Source organism: Olea europaea, chromosome 21, assembly GCF_002742605.1.
Source record: "Olea europaea var. sylvestris chromosome 21, O_europaea_v1, whole genome shotgun sequence".
NCBI lineage: Eukaryota > Viridiplantae > Streptophyta > Magnoliopsida > Lamiales > Oleaceae > Olea > Olea europaea.
This window is the reverse complement of record NC_036257.1, coordinates 9053915-9074717: the sequence shown is the minus strand read 5'-3', so window position 1 is coordinate 9074717 and position 20803 is coordinate 9053915. Positions and strand designations below refer to the sequence as shown.

General features: G+C 29.9%; 1 protein-coding gene across 1 annotated transcript; it reads right to left on the bottom strand.

Annotated features, from left to right (window-relative positions):
• Nucleotides 1–3285: 3285 nt before the first annotated feature.
• LOC111370549 (trafficking protein particle complex subunit 13) lies at nucleotides 3286–8469 on the bottom strand. The gene is made up of 12 exons (XM_022992301.1): nucleotides 8015–8469; nucleotides 7752–7836; nucleotides 7121–7251; nucleotides 6902–7004; nucleotides 6688–6702; nucleotides 6225–6370; nucleotides 5878–6073; nucleotides 5554–5628; nucleotides 4737–4853; nucleotides 4458–4502; nucleotides 4076–4174; nucleotides 3286–3663 (listed from the first exon to the last, which is right to left on the bottom strand). Exons 1-12 carry the CDS (start codon nucleotides 8326–8328, stop codon nucleotides 3643–3645), a joined length of 1347 nt encoding a protein of 448 aa, XP_022848069.1. The 5' UTR covers nucleotides 8329–8469; the 3' UTR covers nucleotides 3286–3642.
• Between the last annotated feature and the right edge of the window lie 12334 nt (nucleotides 8470–20803).

Here is a 20803-nt window from a genome sequence, read left to right as displayed (position 1 = left end):
GAAAATCACATGATTTCAAAATTTATTCAGTAGATAATCCACGAGACTATCAAATCCAATTGGTTTCATCTAGGAATTTCAAGTAACGGTCGAATTATGAATTTTTGAAATCAAGACAGAAGATAAAAAACGGCGAGTCTACCTCGTGCAGTTTACTTTATGCGATATATAAAATTCTACCTACATCAGATTGATATGATTCTAAATTCATTCAATAGCTAACTTATGAGGCTATCCAACATCATTGACTTTGTATAAAAATGTCAAGTAACGAAAGAGTTATGAATTTTTAAAGACAATGTAGAAACTGAAATTTTGGAAGAGACAGTAAAACTTTAAATCCCTAACTCTTTTTTTTTGTAAACTGTGATTTGTAAATTATTCCTAGGATACATATCTACTTTCAAACATCATTAGGAATCTAATTTAAAGAAAATATAAACATTTCATAATCAACTAAAAATATTAAATCACCGATTTCTTCATGACATGTCACATCATCCTTTACCATCATCCACACCCTAAGAAAAATTCATTCAACATGTAGGAAGGGAATTAACCCATGAGTTTGAAACTCAATAGATATCATTGGTGCATTTCGTTGTCAAATTAAAAATTTCGAACTATAGATTCATACTATCGCAAGTAGATGGATTTTCGGCAAAATCGAATCACTATAGTATTATTATAACACGAAGAGTCGGAGAATGATCATTCAAACTGTTGTAGTGCCGAAGCACCGTACCCAAGGGTACCACTTCATTCAAATATTTATTGAAAAAATCATAATTTGAAAACGAAATAAACACTTGCAAGTCTACCTTCCTTGAATTTTCTTGGATATCAAAGAACAAAATATATAAAAAGCCTTTTTTTTTCTCCACCCTTACTATTCTTTAAACTTAACTTGACATGAAGTATATTTGAGAGAAAATAAGAGGAAATTCAGATTTGAGGAGGGCTGTAGTGAAAAAAGTGACCTTCCACTTCTTGTAACATTCATTTTCCATTAAAAACTAAATGGTAAGACTTAAAAAAATAAGGTTGTATATTCGTTAAGTTTGTTAAATTTGGTCTTTAACTAAAAATTTTAAAAGTTTCAAAGACCAAAAAATAATTCATATAAAATTTTTATAAAAACATTTACATAATGATTCGAACATGGATTGCTTATATGAAATACCATGTAAATGACCATTGAGGTAACCCATTTATTCGTTAAATCTTTGTAATTAAATTTACTTAAACTTAATCTCTTAATTTGTTGAGCTTCTAATTAACTTATGGTTTGGGCTTTCAAAATCTTAAATGAGTTGAGCTTCATACCTCGTTTCTTCAATGGGCTAGGCTCGTGGTGTTAGATCATCACAAAATAATAGCCTAATTTCATTTTATTTCTTGAGCTTCTACAAAAGACCTAGGAAAAGCTAAGAGAATCTTAGGCATGGAAGTTGAAAGAGATGGGTCAAATTCTGCACTGTTTTTGCATCGTGACCCAACCCATTTACTTGGATGGCTTAGCAATGGAACCCATTTAGAAGCCCATTACTCTTTGTGTTGGGCCTTTTAGGCTGCTACCTAAACCTAACCTAACTTATTTGGTTGTCCATTTGGTTAAATGGACCGTGTCCTCCATTGCCTCCAGTGTACGATTTTGCTGCCTCTTCTTCTCCATCTCTATCCATTTTCGGTTTGCTGCCTTTGTGGTTGATCTTTGTGAGATATTGCCTTCACTTTGTGGTCTCTTTGTAGGTGTTGAATAGCAACTGTAAAGGAGGACAAAATCTGGTTGGGGTGTTTGGTCATTGCTTGGTTGTGGTGTTGATTTGGTGGTGAACTGAGCCCAATATGACCTTGGTTGTTGTGGGATTTCACTCTACATTGTCTATATTAATTAGGAAACGCAAATGTAAAGTGGAGTATCAAATTATTCTGAAATTTATATTACAAATTTTGATTTGTCGACAAAGCATTGTTGGCTTATACCCCTACCTCATGGCAAATAAAAGGTAGTCGTTGAACTGCATTTTCTAAAAGTTTAAGTTGTCAGAATAAACAAACTTATGATGTTTTTTGCACGTTCTACTACCACGTTTAACCATATCAACACGTCCCCACATTTAATATTTTTTTTTATATCAATCTCCCTCTTGAATTCCTTATCTTGAAGGTATATGTACCTGATAATTTGATAACATGGTAGCATGAAATGGCATACGATAATTTCAACCTTTCAAGTGCTATTTATTCTCTATAAATTTAGAATCCACTATGTAAAATACTTAATAAATTGTTTTATTAATATGTGGGCAGGGTGCAGAAAAAACGCAGAATCTTTTTTGGGGCATAGCAGATGATGGTTCTGTCATGATCTGTGACAATGTGGCTCTCATCAAAACTAGCTGTAGGAAATCATTTGCCCCTTTCCCAGCTGGTAAGTGAAATATCTATAATTTGAATTAATAAAAAAAAATACTCACCATCTTATCCAAATTTTGGATAAATTTTGACCATAGTGACAGAGGATTGATGAGCTATGTCCAATGAATAAAATGAAAGATATGCTAAGAATTGACAGTGAAGGGGTGACTACATAATCAGCAAGAAGAATATTATAACTTATCCCGTTTCGATTACGATGAAGAACTTTGAGGTGATCTAGCCTCAAGTAACACCACCATCAACTCTACCACCAAGACATATTCAATATACACCTTCTTCTTCAGCTTCATCATCCTCAAGTGAAATGCCACATCGTTTTAGAAGTTTTTGGGAGATTTATGATGATACCAAGGAGTTATCTCAACATCTTGTGTTTGTCAAGCAATTTTGTTAAGAAATTTGTTAAATGAAATTCAGTTGTAACAAAATTATTTTCCCTAAAAAAAAAAAAAAAAAAAAAAAACTTGTGAATTTAAAATTAAATTTACATTTTTTTTAATTTACATCTACCAGGATGTAAATGAGGATGTAAAAGCAATTTTGGAAATACCAATTTTAATCAACCATTGAAATGAACTCCCCTTTTTATGAATAAAATGCGACACATGGAATATGATAGCAGAAAGAAAAAGCGATGTTTTCGCACTCCTTGTAAATCTAATAATAAACCAATGTAATGAAAAATAAATAAATAAATTGTACTGGGAGCAACGGTTGATTTGTTGTTTATTGTATTGTTTTTGCATTGGCCTGTAATGGGTTTATACAATTTCTTATATGGTCTAATCCGATGTGCCAAACACAAACAAAATGAAGACAAACTGCATGTTGAACAACACTTCGTTCAAAAATTAAACTCTCATCATTTTCATTTCCCAAACGAGAAAAAGGACAACAAAATCAACAGAAGATGGAAAATGTTCTCCTTTAATGTACTAAGTTATAAAATTACACCTACAAGCAAATAGGTTTAATGACTGTAAGTTCATCTGCTCTAGCTTGAAATGATTTGTGATGGTTTAACAGAAAGGATGATGCAGGCAGAGGGCTACTGCCCCGGTCGCACTGTTTCAGTTTGAAATGATCAAAAAAAAATTGACTAAGATGAGTTTCTCATGCTCAACCCCTGAAATAAACGCATCCCTACAAAAGGAAATAAGATATGGAGACCAGCCTCAACAGCGCAATGCAGTCAACCAATCACTCAGAATCAACGTAGATCTGCAGATTTCCCAACGAACAACTAATTCAATTATGTAAAAAAAATCCAAAACCAAAAAGGAGAAGTCTGATAAAGTAAATCTTCAAGCCTACACTTTAACCAAGTTCTACAAAGAGTAGTCTAAGCAGACTACAGGCTCAAATTTTGGCGTTAACAAAGCTGGTATAGTAATTAGTAATTATCATATTTTGAAATGATCTTGATGGGTGGGAAGAAGAAAATTCCCTAAACAGTCAATCATACAGATTATCTCTACTAGATAATCAGTTGAAAGGCAAAGCCAAACTGCTAACATGGCCAGGCATTGAAACTACTAGCCAGACAAATTGTCCACACTAGCAGATAAATGCCAACATAAAGTAATTATTTTTCTAGTTAACAAATAATGCGAAGCTTATAGAGATAACTAACCTCCAGTTCCAACAGAGAATCGTAAGTTTTTTTCTCTACAGTGTCAAAAACTGTAAAGCCACTGATTTTCTGAATCCCATTCTTTATAGCAATCAAGTTCTGCGAGCAAAATGAGCACGAGAAGTTCAAAAGAAATTCTGTAACCCTTTAACAATAAAACAATTCTGGCTATGCAATTTCAATTGCAAGTTACAAAGGTAAAGAGCTCGTTAATTTTAAAAATCTCAAGCAAAGATTACACATGCTAACATTGATTTGAAGAGACCAGAACATCGCAACATATGATCTCCAGTGACTCAGAATGACATAACTTCCTAATGAACACTACTCCAACGTAAGATATTCATAAACTCTATTGCTGTATCAACAATACTGTACTTACAAGCTGGAACTTCAAAGAGCCGAGCGCTTGCACCTCTCCCAAAGTCTGTACAAGAACGCAAAAATCAGGATATCTAGTGTCAGGTGTTAAGATGTTGAAAGTTAGGCAAATCGAACTTCAATGAGGGAATCTTAAATTTGGGGTGTGTGTGTGTGTGCACGTGTCCGTGTGTTCTACCAATGCTATTCACATCTGATCCAAACTTAGCAGTAAATAATAAAAGAGAAGTTCATACAAAAGATAAAAAATGAATAATTAATAGCCATTGGAATGTCTCACCGTTGTCTGAAGACCATTGACCATTATGGCCTTCTCATCGAGTGAATCACTTTGTGACAACCAAACTTCGAAGGGACCCAGTACCCTCTCTGTCTGGTTTATGAGATTCAAATGTACCTATGAGAGCACAAAAGGATGTATTCACAATTCATGATTGACAAATTACAACCAGATGAAGAAAATATATAGCGTGCATTTGAATTTTCCCAAGCTACTTTAACAACATGCACATCATAATCTTCATCTCAACCTCCAAAGTATTGTACCGTCTGAAATGGGATGAACTAAATTGACCATAAGTATAGATGTCATAAAAGACTGGTGCTGCTGATATTGTGAAATTACTTCCAAAAGATTTTAAATACCACAGCAAGTGTTGATCTTTCATGATCAGATAAGATACTATCAATAACATCACTTGAACATAGATCTCCCCGTGTTATTTAACAAGAAAGCAATGAACACAGGCCACTATCCTGTGTCTCACCATTTTGCGCCCACCAGCACAACTAAACATATATCAAATTCAAGAGGTTCACGTAAGAAGAAAGAGAGAGAGAGAGAGAGAAGGTGAAAGAAAACAGATCTAGAAAAGAAATACAAACTTTCAAGTTGCAATACTGTTACTGATAAAAACTCTGGGTATATTATTAAGTTATTAATAAAGTAGAGATAATGGTACATAGGCATCATGATAATGCACGAGAACATTTTCTTTGAGGGAAGAGATGGAAAGATGAAGTAGGGAGGAGAAATCCTGAACCAACACGTTATGCAATTCCTCAGTATCATTTGTCATATATACAATGATGCTTACCAAGAAAGGTTTTTCCAGGATTATGACAGATGGCACCTCCACAGCCTGCAACTCAATCACCTTGCGTGTGATGGGCTGCAATTAATACAAAGAACAATAAATTTGTCAATTTGCAGATTAAACTAAACATAATATTAATTAAAGAAATCACAAAGGCCAGTTATAATCGGAAACATGTGAAAGAAATTATCGTTCTTGGTAATCATGCTTTATGGAATTTGTCAATTAGCTTCATTTTTTTATTATTTTTTATTTATTTATTTATTTTTTTCGGCAGTTCAAATGTCAAGCTTCTGGACTAGACAAAGGAGGGGAGAAACTTACATTACCAAGAATATGTTGTGTCTGCAGGCGACCGGGTTCACCCAAGTTTGTACGCCAAGTTATTTGAAGTTTACCTAGAACATTACTTCCCTCAACTTTCACTTGAGCAGTTACCTGAGAAGATGATCTTAACTGATAGAGATAATTGTGAATTCCTCCTCCAGACCTGATGAGAACAGGGGGCTTGGAAACTTCTCTGTCAGAACAAATTAGCACTTAGAGGATAAAAATTGTTGGCTAATGCCAATAATAAGTTGGATAAGAATACCCATCTCTACTTTAAAAACAAAATGAAAAGAAAGAAAGTCCCAATTGTTCAGAACTGTTCATTAAACATTTTGCCACACCTAGTCAATAAATTGTGCTCCACAGAATGAGCTTCAGCTTTTAACATTGTAGCACTCCAATGCTGAGCTGGCTCAAACTCAACTTGGTCCATGTACAGATTAGATTTTGTATGATTTTCTATACAAGCCTCCAGAAAAGTTGTCTCCTGAGAGGGAGTGCATTTTGACTATTACAAAGAGGAAGATATGTCCTTATAGTATGCAGAAACCAAATTTTGCATTTGACTCTGCTTATGGCCTTTTTCAAGTAAAATATGAATTACCGAGTGAACAGTTCACATTATTCATAGTAAGGTAAGAAAATGTGACATCAGAGACAAAGCAGGATAAATTGGATAAACAGATACTCAGCAACCATCATAGAGCAGATCAACCCCGGTGACTTAACTAATCCTATACATTGTGAATTACTTGGCAAGTCATGAACTTACAGTCATAATGCTTAACCCAATCATCAACCTACCTTCACAACACGAACCTGCATGAATAGGAAAATATACATTTTAAAAGGAGACAGGATGTAATATTGCAATTTTGCAAGAAAAATCATAAAAATACCATATGTCAATACTAGATAGCGTTCACTGCACCTGGTACTTGTAAGTAATAAAGCTAATTTCGATATTTCAATTCACTGAAATATACGAACTGTGTCTTGAGAACGTTAAGGAAGGTACCTTTGTTCTGACTGAGAGGGGATTAGAAACCATGAATTTGAAAAACTGTGGGAGATATTTTCGCTCACTATCACCATCATTGTAAAGTGCTGTGCACACCAATCTACAGATGAAAAATCAAACATCAAAGCCAAGTTAGTACGCAGTTTCTGATAGCAGTAAAAATAATACTAATACACCAGACAAATGATCCAACAACTTTTCCTGTATAAAACCTACGTGTGTGCACCAAGTTCTTTCACATCATGTTCCACAATGAAATCATATCGTCCTCCAGCTCGTATTGATTCAACAGGTGATTTTGACGTATCCAAAAGCAGTATTCTCTGCCTTTCTGTTTGTATTTCCGCCTGCAGACAATCAGAAGTGACATTTTAAGTTTTAAATGCCACGATTGTAACTAGCAAGTAGAAAAGGGACTGAAAGCGTTTCGCAACATATGGAAACTCCTGTATTACTAACATGGGTAAGAGAGTATTAGGCTTCTTCAAAAAAATCATCATGGTTTATGTGTACTTTAGATTTTCATCATTATATTACAAATGTGAAGATCGGCAAAGAGCTTCTCCTAAAAATGCCTTACGGATTTGAATGTGCCCTAAGATATTCGTCTGACCCATCTTCAAGTTTTCCTGTCTTCTAATTAGTAATATGTAAGTTTGCACGGCAGATTGGACAAAAGCCTAAAACATTCATGGACAACTGCTATGAATATCATACAGAATTAGAAAATTCACAGTCTACGCTCCAATCGCAAGCCACTAAATACTCAGGACTACGATTTAAAGCCATTCAAAATCAGGCTGTACAGCAACTGATGACATTAATTATCTATAAATAGAGAGTTCACCTTGATTGTAACATCTCGAACTTCAAAATTAGAGCTATTGTTGATGCTTATATAACTGCAAAAAGTCTCACCCAAATATATTGCCCTAAAAGCACAAAAAAAAAAAAATAATAATAATAAAAATATCACGAACATCAGCATAATAAATTGATAAGTCATATTGTCAGTAACTTTTAAAAGACTACAAATTCACCAGCCAAAATTTCCTTAAAACCGAATAACAATTCCAAAGAGCAGTTCCTTCCTAAATAGCAAAACTGTACCCAAAGGACTGCGGGAGGACGAGAAGTCCGGGAAGGCCGAGGGAGTCGGAAGGGTGTTGGAGGAGGAATCTAGTGCGGTAGCTGAAATCGGAGGGATCAGTCGAATTGTTGTTTGATTGGCCAACATTAATGCTATCCAGCAAACGAGGAAGGTGGGAGGAGGCGACAGGATCGTCGAAAAGGTCCTCGCCAAAGAGCAGATCGCAAGGATCGAATTTGAGAGGGGAGGTATCAACGTGCAACGTCGGCCGGCACAGCCTCATTACCCTGAAAGCCAGAGAGTGCGCCGCTTGCTGCGTTCCACTTCCGCTCATCACTTTTCTCGAGTTTCAGATTCAGTTGGAGGATAATCTCTGTTTGTCAAATTCGACTGTTGAGGGTGAGTCTATTCACATTTACCGTACGTTCTTCGCTAAACTCACTGTTAATCCGCAGATGCTCCAAACCTTGTAGAGTTTCCTCGACATGATCCGGTTCGGCTCGATTCTAACGAGAACTGAACCGATTTGAAATTTTCGGATATTTAGTAAGTGAAATCGTCGGGTTCAAATTTAATTACGGAACCGTTCGGGTTCGGTTCCATTCGATTCGGTTGGTTCCATTCGGTTCCGTATTATAATTAAATTTTTTAATATATACAAAGTTGCGTTAATTTAATTAATGATATATTTAATATTAGATCTTACAAAATAACGTAATTCAATCTTATGTGTTTCATGTCTCTTTTTGCTGAATTTTTCATAAATTTGATTATTAAAATCACAGAAAGAGAAAGATAACAAGTTCAAAATAATTAAGAGAGATGTTGTAGAGCTTTAATTCGATTTTTTTCGGTAGAAACGACACTACAGTAGAATAAAAGATTTGGATAAAATTGAGGTCAATTTGATTAAGTTGATTTTGAACTGAATATTAGAAATAGGGAAATCATATTTTGTGGTTTGAACTAAATTAACTAGTTAACAAATTTATTAAGAAAAAATAAAATAATTTTACTTATTTAAAATAAATTAATTAAAAAATTACGGAGATTCGGTTCTTATTCGGTTCTTGGCCTAGAACCGAGAACCGAACCATACCCGTCGATTCTTGATTGAAATACCCGTTCGGGTATTTAACTTAAGAAGAACCGTCGGGTTCGGTTCGGTTCAGGAGTTTTGTCCAGCCCTACTTTCCTCTGATCTTTAATTTGACGCTTTAAACCTTTCACAACGTTGCATTTTAGGCTCTTTTAGATAGAATCCATTTAATTTACCTTTAATTGACCTAAAAAATTGATTTTGACCGTATTTCAACTATTTTTATAAGGACAAAATGGAAAATTTAATATATTTCTATATAAATATAACAAATAATTAAAAAAAGGAAAGGGAAAAACCCAAACCAAAAAATTAAAACCAAACCCACCGGAGGGATTCACATTACTCTTATCAATTGGAAATACATGAAAATAGCCTTTAGAAAGGGGCCACTTTTTCAAAATAACATTTGGTCAATTTTCATACCAAAAATACATTCCATTTGGACATTACATAATAAGACACTGTAATATAAAAATCCTCTATTTTAGTCCTTAAAATTAAATATTAGTTGAAATTTGATAGTTTTTATTTGATTTATTTGATTAATATTTTTAATTTGATTTATTTGATTTTTGTTTGCTCTAAATAGCCCCCCTTTATCGGTATCAGAGTCATAGAGATCATAAGAAAACCTATAAAAAATAGATTACTTGAAGAAGTAAAAATCTTTAAATTAACACTTAGATTTTATATAAGTATAATAAATAAAAGATTAACTATTAGAAAATTAAAGAAATATTTATATTATACATCTTTAAAATAATAATTGATTATAATACACAAATATTTATATCTTGATAAAAGCATAGAGATCATGGAAATTAAAATAAGAAAAATAGATAATTATTGGAGTTTAGAAGAAGAGAAAGGTAATTATATATTTTTAAAACATATTCATAATAGATTAAAAATAATGACACTAACAATAATTAAAGAGTTACCTAGAGAAATAAAGCAACAAATATTAGAAAAATTAATAATAGAAAAAATAAAGGATATATATACATATGAAAAAATTATTAATATATATGAAGATGAAGAAAATAATTTATATTACAAAGAAAAGTATGAGTGCAAGTGATAATACACATTCAAAATTGAATAAATTACTTATAAAAATGAAAAAATACAAGAGGAAATACGAAGTATAATGTTAATACAAGAAGGAATGAGAATATCAGATAATAGACAATTAATAAAATTAAAATGTGAAAGATTAAAACTTAAGAGTAGATATTTTGCTATAGTAAAAGAAGAATTAGTAGATCTAGATATAGTTGAGAGAAGATTTGGAAAAATAATAGATAAAAAGGAAGATAAAATATGCAAATTAACCAATGAGTTAAAAATAAGAAAAAAATTAAGATGTCAATAAGTGAATATATGGAAGAATTAAAATCATTAATAAAAGGAAAAATTGCAGCCGAAGTACCAAACGTTTCGTTTACTAGTAGACTTTGCCCAAACTTTTGATTTGTGCCACCGTGAGTACCAAACCTTTCAAAAATATGTAGTTCAAGTCCAAAATGACGGTTTCCATCTGTTTGACCTCAAAATCCGTCAGTTAACCCCAAAATCCTTCAATTGACCCCAGAAATTAAAAAACTAATAATTTGACCACATAAGACAAGGCTAAAATGGTCATTTTACCATTTTAATATAAAACAATAAAAAAAAGAAAAAAAGAAAATTGGTCATCTTCTCCAAGTCTCGAGCCTGGCTCTCCATTTTGTCTCTCTCTCTCTCTCCAACGCCCCGATTTACTTCGCGCCGCCTCCTTTGCCCGTCTTCTCCGCCTACTCCTCACACAACCACATCCACTAATATCTGAGTATCATCTTCATCTTATAACATAAGTCCCCAAAGAAGAAGAAATTTCATAAATTTTGAAATTAAGGTTTTTTTTTCCTTTTTTTTACACTATGGATTTAGATTCCTACTATAATGCATCAAATACAGAAATTCTTAATTCATAGCTCGGGGAGAAACAGAATCTGTAATTCATTTCCACCAAATCAAAACTCACAAAGAAACTTGGAATTGAAAATCAGAAATTGCTCATTTTCCAATTTCTAAATCTCCTAAATATTTTCCATTCATGTTCCATGAGGAACTTGAGATTTGATAATGGGAAGTTTTTACTCCAAGTTTTTTACAGGTGGGAATGGGGGCAATGATTTATGGGTATGGCCGGACGGTGGTGGCACTACCAGCGGTGGGTGGCATATGATGAGACTGGTTTTCCCCATTATTGAGTAGGTGGGGATGAGAAGAAAGATTTTTCCTTTTTTTTATTGTTTTATATTAAAATGGTAAAATGACCATTTTAGCCTTGTCTTATGTGGTCAAATTATTAGTTTTTTAATTTCTGGGGTCAACTGACGGATTTTGAGGCCAAACAGACGGAAACCGTCATTTTGGACTTGAGCTGCATATTTTTGAAAGGTTTGGTACTCACGATGGCACAAATCAAAGGTTTGGGCAAAATCTGCTAATAAACGAAAGGTTTGGTACTTCGGCTGCAATTTTTCCTTAATAAAAATATTAATAAATGATGTACAAGATTTAAGAAATGAAATAAAAGAAACAATAAATTATATAAATATATTAAAAAATGAAATTAGAGAATTAAAAGAAAATAATAAAAATAAAGATAAGAAAATAGATTAAAAAAAACTTATAGAAAAAGAAATGACTCGAATAGGAAAGAAACATATAGAAAAAGAGAATATTGTAAATGAAACAGGAAGTATGGATGATGAATTTTAAAAGAATATATTATAAAAAATATTAGAAGAGGAAGAAGAATTTAGAGAAAAATCATTAGGAAAATTAAAAGTAAAAGATAAAGAAGATAAAAATGAATGAAGAATTAGATTGACTAATAGAAAATTTTGATCAATTAAGCTTAACTGATATAAGTGAATACTAAGTTTTAATGAATACTGGAGGAGGACCTAATCCAACAAGAACATCTAAATAGAAATTACATAATACAGATGAAAGTTATGCACTTATATATAATAAACCATATATACAATTTTATGATAAAGTAAGAGATAGACAACCACCTAAAGAAAATAAATATAAAGATAGGTTTGAATTAAATGATAATTATGATAAACCAATTAATCATGAAAGAACAAAACTATATTTACATTGTAAAATAGATACTAAAAAAACCTTATTAACTTGGGCAGATTCAATGATATTATTCTTTTTATTTAATAAAGATGACGCATGGGAAAGAACTGAATAAAGAATGGATTTCTTAATAGTATCTTTTGAAGGAGATGTTAGAAATTGGTGGAAAGGAATAAACAATTATACAAAAACATTAATAAAAGGAAATATACAAACAAAAATAATAAAGTCAGATAGACAATGTATAGAAAAGTTATTAGAATATATTTTAGGTAAATTTTTAGGAGAAAATTGGATAAAAAATGCTGAAGGAGAATCAATAAGAGAAAAAGAAAATGCTAGAATAAAATTAATAAATTTAACAATATGTGATATGTGTAAAATTAAAGAATATACTTGTAAATTTAAAAATTACTATTATGTTCAATTTTATAGTAATGAAAATCTAGAAGTATATCAAGACATGTACTATAATAAGTTGTCAGGTTCATGGGGAATATATTTTAAAATATAATTCGAAAAATATGTTAGAGATAATATTGGATTACCTAGAACTTTAGGTTCAAGAATACAAATTTTATTTGAAAGACTTGTATATATATGTCAACAAAGACAATTAATGAAAATATCAGGAAAATTAACTATAATATGTTGTAAAGATATGAAATCCCATGTGCAATGGGGATGTAATCCTGAAAGAAGAATTAGTATAAGAAAGTATAAAAATAAAAAATTTAGGAATTTTAATAAAAAATATATAAAACCTAGAAGAAGATATTACAAAAGAAAAAATAACTCATATAATCAACAGAAAAATATAAGTCTATGTAAATATTGGAATTGTTGAGAAATAGGTCATATAAGCCCTAATTGTAATAAAAAGAAAGTTAGAATATTACAAAAAGAATATTTATAAATAAAAGATGAATTAAGTGAAATATCAAATATTGAAGAATACTATAATCGAGAAGTGTATATAAGTGAAATAAAGGATGAATTAGGATCTGAATAAAGAAATTGAAGAAATAGAAAGTAATAACATAAATATACAATAATATGAATAAATAGAAAGATATGGATTAAAAGTCACTTTTGATAATAACAAGTTTAGAAAATTGTAAAAATTATCTTCAAACTTAAAAATAGGAAAATGGGAAGTTTTTGATAGAATTTGGAAAAGAGAAAAAATAGCAATAAATGAATATTACAAAATAGAAAAAACCATAGATGTAAGAACAACTTATGGGCAACATAAAATAAATTTTTTAACAAAAAATACAGTTGAAGAACTATTAACAAAGATTAGTAAAAAACAAAGTGAGAAAAATCCAATATGTTTATTTAGTAGGAATATAAGTAATGTTTAAATCACTATTTAGAGAAGGGATAAACTTACCCTTAACTATAACTTTACATGATGGAAGAATAATAAATTTAAAAGATAGTCATTTAGGAACAATAAAAGAAAATTTAGCATATCAAAAAATTATGTTTATGTATTATCCAAAATATTGTGTATCATTAAAAGATAGAAATTTTAATGAAATTTTAAGACTACATTTTAAGCTTCATAGAGATGATATTATACAACCAGGTGATCAAATTATGACTATAGAGTATAGAGCTTTATATATATTTACTAATTCTAATTATAAGAATATTTATTCCAATAAACTATATATTGAGGTTCATAAAGAATATAAATATATTAGTAAAACAATAAAACAAAATAAACAAATAAGCTTAATTCCAGAAGAATAGGAATTTAGCATAACAAAAAATAAATCTGAAATAACAGAATTAAAAAAAGAAGAATGTTCTAATAATATAATATTTAAGGATGAAAAATTAATTAAAATATCAAAAAGTTTTAAAATACCTAATAAAAATCAATTAGAATAAATTAACAAAATAAAAGAAATAAAACTATATAGGAATGCTGGAAATATAAAAATAGAAAGGGAATATTATAATAGAAGATAATATATAAATGAACCAAATATATTAATAGATACAAGAGCTAGTGAATGTCATATAACTTCGATTAGAAATAAATGATTAATAACTCATAAACCTGAGTCATATAAGTATGTAAATTTTGATGGGCAGGTACATATTACAGATTTAGAAGTTAAGGCATCAATAAAAATATGAAAAATATATCTTTTAATACCATGTTACATAGATAAGAGTATGGATATAAATCCCCACATACTTTTAGAAATGAATTTTCTAAATGGATTAGAAGATTATAGTATAAAAAGAGAAGGATTATACATTGTTCATAATGGACAAATTACATTATGTAAAAAGAATTAGATGAATAATCAGATAAAATTTTCATTAGTTGTATATATACAAATTACTATTATAAAAACAAATATAACAACTTATATTTTAATAGATACAGGAAGTGATATAACAATATTTAAAAGTTTTTTAATAAAATCATGAAATAATAATAATAATATAAAAATAACTGGAGTTATAGGAGAAAATACTCAAAGAATTAATAGTGCTAATAAAGTTATTAAAATTCTTGTAAGTAAACAAGTAATAATAAATAAATTTTATAAATATGATAGATTAGAATGTGATATATTATTAGGAAATGATTTCATACAACAATTTCAATATTATAAACAAAATAATTATATGATAATGCTATAAACACCTTGTGGACACTTATTATAAATTTCTAGAGAATTTAAACCTTATAGAATTAAGCCAGTCAAGCATGGTGATAAATGGGAGAAAAAACCAATCATATATAATGAAATAAAAAATAAAACAATATTATATAAAAAAAATTATAAAAACAGGAATAAAAATGAATATAGAATAAATTATTAAACAACTAGAAAATGTTTATGGAGAAAATTGATTTTTATTTTGGAAACCACGTCACCCAAAAGCCTAAATAGAACTAACAGAAAATGTTATAGTAAGAGTCAGATCAATGGTGTATACTATAGAAGATACACAAGAATTTAAAAGTCAGATAAAAGAATTATTAGAACAAAAACTTATTAGACCTAGTAATGGACATCATAATGGTCTAGCCTTTATGGTTATGAAATATTCTGAACAAGTTAGAGGAAAAGCAAGAATGGTTATAAAATATAAAGAATTAAACAAATATACTAAATTTGATGAATTTTTTCTACCAAATAAAGAAGTTTTAATAAACATTGTAAAAGGAAAATAATATTATACTGTATTTAGCACACTTCAAGGAAAATATGAATGGTTAGTTATGTCATTTGGTCTAAAAAATGCACCACAAATATATTAAAAGAAGATAGATAATATATTTAAAAAGTTTAACGAATTTCTAATTGTTTATATGGATGATATATTAATATGTTCTAATAGTAAAGAAGAATATAGAAATCATTTAATCCAATTTATTAATGAATGTAAAAAAGAATGAATTGTACTATCTAAAAAGAAATCTATAATAGAAAAATAAGAGATAGACTTGCTTGGATTATCAATAGATAAACGAGGGATAGAATTACAGAGTCATATATTCAAAAAGATAGAAAGTTTTTCAGATAAATTAGAATTCAAAGAACAAATACAAAAATTTTTAGGATATTTAAATTATGCAGAAGGATTTATTGAAAATCTTTCTAAGAAAAGATATAAAATTCAAGTTTTACTTAGAAAAACAAATATTAAAGGATGAAATAAAGAACATACAGAAATAGTTAAATCATTAAAAGAAAAATTCAAAAATTTACCAAAATTAGGATTACCTGATGAAAAAGATAATTTGATTGTTAATACTGATACCTCAGATAAATATTGGACAGCAATATTAAAAACAGATCTAAATGAAATTTGTAGATATTCAAGTGGAACTTTTAACCAAATAGAAATAAATTATACTACTCATGAGAAAAAATTACTAACAGTTATTAGAGGAATAAAAAAGTTCTTATTATTTTTATTATTCAAGAAATTTACTATTGAAACTGATAATTCTCAAGTTGTAGGATTAGTCAGGAATAAGCTACCATCAAAACCTCAATACAGAAAGCTCATAGATGACAAGCTTATTTAGCATTTTATAATTTTGATATAGTCCATATTAAATGAGTTAATAATTTTCTTGCAGATTTTCTCAATAAAAACATAGAATTTGCTGATGGATAAAACCAGGGTCATAGAAATTTTTATTATAATTTTGATATAGTCCATATTAAAGGAGTTAAAGAAGAATCTGAAGATATAAACTCTAGAACAACTCAGATCTCAGAGATGTTCAATTCAAATATAAAAATACTATTGAATATCACCACTGAGCATCATAAATATGCCATAAAACTCAAAAATCAAGTTGATGCTATTGCGGCACAATTAAAAGATATACTGTTTGAAACAGATATACCAAAGAGTTTAGAAATAAGTTTTCCAAATCAATACCAAACATGGACAGTTGGAAGTAGTAGTGAACCCAGACGTGACAACATACCAACTGATAATAAAGGAGATTCCATTTCAGTATTATCAATCAAAAAAGTTATGATACATGGAGATAAAAGAGATACCAAAACAATCAGCATCATAGATCAAGAAGATAAAATCCCTTTAGATCCAAAAGAAGAAAAATATGTCGAAATAGTCAAAATTGCTTATGAAATAAAAATAAGTAATTCATATTTCATCTATCCGAGAAATAATGTTTATCCCAGAATAACAGCCATGGAAGGAGGAGACCCTTCATTTATAAAAATTATGACAGACTATGAATTCATGGATTTGATTTATCGAGGAAATGATTTGATTGAAATTTCGAAATTTGATGACATATTCATAAAAGAAGTATCCAGATTTGCCAAGGGACGAAAATATATTTGAAATTCTATTCAATAAGACCAGAATATGATGGAGTTGTTTGCTATCTAGTTGAACACATAATCTCAATTGGATACGTTGCAGTCAATTTCCAAATAGATGTTACAGAAAATAATAGAAAAGTTTCGATAGTGAGAAAATCATGGATCAGACCTAGAAGAGCACTTGGAATTAAAGCCATCTACAATATTGTCAAAAATTTGTTTGATAAAAAATTCTTATGCTTGTGCCATTATGAAAATTGGATGCTGGTATCCAATGGAGGATATGGAAAATCAGAAATTTTAAAAGACTATATTACAAGATTCGATAAACATCAATTTTCAGGATGTCCTATCACTGTAAAAGAATCCTGTTAGCTAAGAGAGTGCCCCAACACATGTGAAGAAATAAAGGAAGAGGACAATAATAGAGCACCTTTGACAAAAGTGTATGGTGAACAATAATACAGTTGCATGTGAAGACATTGAAGATAAAGAGCAATAATAGAAAAATATGCTTTTTGGATAAAAAGTTGAAGCAGCGTGTGAAGATGTAGGCTCAAAGAGGAAAATAATAGAGAGGCAAGTGTGCCTTTACTGATGTACTCAATGATGTAATAGAGTCTCATAAACTTGTATAAATAGAGACATTGTCATAGATAAATATCATCTCATCTTATTTTGAAATCTTGAGTTGTAAGTAATAGTTACTCTTAAAACCATTCCCAATTTGAAAAATCAGTTTTTCTGGAAATCCCTTTGTACCAAATAGAAGTCTTGTATAAATTCTAATAGAAATAAAAACTCCGATATTTTGATATAAATATGAGTTTCTAAATCTTTATTCCCATAGATTTTTGAAGGATCTGATAAAAAGTTTTTTTCTTATTTTAACAAAAAGAAAGTTTTTCTTTAACAGAAGTCTAGAATTTTATTCTTTAAAAGTTGATACAGTGAGAGCAAGTAGCTGAAATAGTAACAATTCCGTGAAGGCAGGAGGTCGTTGAAGGAAGCAGCTTACAGATTCAGAGCTCGAAGGTCATTCGATTCTAAGAATAAAAGTCCAGATCAAACTTAAGGTAAAACCATTAAACTTTTGCTAAAATTAGAGTAAATCTTTTTGAGATCTTAAAGAATCGTAGGGATTAATCGATGATTATTTGTATAAATAAATGTCAGGATATACAATTAAAGGATTAGATAATCTATTAGAAAGAATGTTAGAAAAAATAAAGAATATTATTTCTTAATTAAAAAATATAAATTTACCATTTGAAGAATATAGTATTTAAATTAGAAAATATGAAATATACGTTGCAGATTATTCTTATTTATTAGATCATAGAATGGATTTATATTCAAATATTCAAAATAGAAGATAAAATGTTTAAAAGATTTGGATACATATTGCAATATAGAAAGAATCATTTCATTAGGGGTAATATAGACTTTTTAATAAAAAGGAATAGTGATAGACCAAATAAAAAAATCTCCCATTATCCATTAGGCCGGCTTGGTTGGACTAAAAAATGAATTATCTAGGCCGACGACGAAAGCCTCCAAAAAATACCCACACCAATGTCACTCATAAAAAATAATCAAAGAATGACTTTATAATTATTTCCAAACTCTTCATTTAAAGCAGTTTTGATGGTTTTAATAGATGCTCTGTGACCCCACTAGTGTCACTCATCAAAATCAATACTTTTTTCGAGGTTTCAGAGTCAACAACATTCGTAGGCACTCCGTCTGATTCCTCCAAAACACCATTTCCATCATCTCTAAACCCATTAGTCTCAACTAGTTTAACCCAAATCCAGGCGAAACTAAGTGGGAATTTCTCACAGTGGAATTTATTGAATTGATTCAAGGCTCTTCTAATATTGAAGGAAGCACCTTTGGTGCTCAAACGCAATAAAGCCATAGTTGTGGCCTCTTCTTGGCATCAAAGTACAAAGAGTTAGATAAGATTATCGAGTGCCCATCAAGATTAAGCTTAGAATAATTGACTTGAAAATGGCATAATTGGGATATGAAGCTAAAGAGAAGTTTGGAGATTTTGAGATTTGTTTGGTCGTGCAACGGTGGTTCATAGGTGGGTAGGAGTGTTTGCTTTTGAAGAAGGGTAATTTATTTTTCTTTTTCCTTTTTTCATTTGGCTTTTCAATTATTTTAATTGTTATTTTATATGATAATATTATAAAGTTACCATTTTACCTCCACTTAATTGGTTAAAAAAAAGTCGGATTATATTTTCTTGGTCAACTAATGTTAAATTGGACGAATTCCATACAAAGGGTCTCAGATGCAACATTTTGAAAGGTTCGGGTGACGGCTATAATAAATGAAAGGTTAAGGGAAAGCCTGCTACTATTTAAAAGGTTCGAGGTTTTTGCTACAATTATCCCTTTAATCACAATCTTTGACCCCATTTTTATCTCGTTATAATTCGGCATTTTTGTTTAAGTTTTTTTCCCCAAAAAATAAAAGGGGAAAATTCAAATTAATAGATTAAATACGACACATTTCAAAACTAAGAAACAAGATTTAGAACTTCAAAAATCATATTTTATTGAATCTTATTTATAAAATAATTGATTAAACAAATATTTTATTAATTAAATATATTATGGTTACAATTTTATAGAATTTGATTACAAATTATCGAATTAAATGGTTACAAATTATTTTTTGTTCACAAATCAAAAGTTTTGTAAGTTACAGTTATCCATTGGTCACAAATTTATCAAAGTGATATGACACATCATTTATTGGTCACAAATCACAAATTTTAAAATTCGCTTCTTATTTCATGGTCACAAAAATATCCAATTAATTTGTGACAAATTATTTTTTAATTACAACTTATCAAATTATTGGTCATAACTTAACAATATTTTAGGTCACACGTTATTTATTACTTACAAATTATCGATTACATTGGTAACATATTATTTATTGATCACAAATTAACCAATTTATTAGTAATAATTTACCAAATATTTGTGGTCACACCGTCGCCGCCACCACAATCGTCGTCGTTGCTAACGCCACCTCACTAGCACTGTCATTTATGACCACGACCACCATCACAACTTCATTAGAACCATTACTTCACTACCAACAAATTCTATCTAAAACCATCAACACTCCACAACTGCCATTACCGCATCGCCATCGCCTCTACCACCACCACCACAACCATCATTTTTAACCAACACTCCTTCACAGACCTATCAATAAGAAACGATCATGATCTCAACAAACCACGACGATCTCATTAACAAACCACCATTCTCAACGTAGTGCCCATAACAATTCGTTTAGATCTCATAGATCTACTTCGCGCTTAGCATCATTGTTGTGCCACTGCTTCAAGTAGCGATCATCTGCACACAACTCTTCTTTTATATCTCCTAAAACCATTTTAAAAAAGGTATTCGTTTGAAACGAATGTTGTAAGTGAAACTTTTAGAAACTTTTGATAGTAGAGATTTTCTTAAAAATCGTTGAGAGCTTGCTTATAAATTCAAAACGTGCCTTTATTTAAATTTTATATTTATTTAATTGAATTAAAAATTAGAAAATATTTTATTTGAACTATTAATATGTATCTTGTTAATTTTAAAATTTCATCGTATATAAATTATAATCTCTCATAAAAACTCAATTAGAGCTTTATTGCGAAGAAATTTAGAACTTTTCTAAAAAAAATTTAA

What these genes read in the sequence shown, in the direction of transcription:
- LOC111370549 (XM_022992301.1), bottom strand. Translation starts at nt 8,328, where the DNA reads ATGAGCGGAAGTGGAACGCAGCAAGCGGCGCACTCTCTGGCTTTCAGG. An exon ending in CACAACATATTCTTGGTAAT is followed by an intron (nt 5,629 to 5,877) that starts GTAAGTTTCTCC and finishes TATTAATTGCAG; the next exon opens with CCCATCACACGCAAGGTGAT. An exon ending in ATTCTCTGTTGGAACTGGAG is followed by an intron (nt 3,664 to 4,075) that starts GTTAGTTATCTC and finishes GGAAATCTGCAG; the next exon opens with ATCTACGTTGATTCTGAGTG.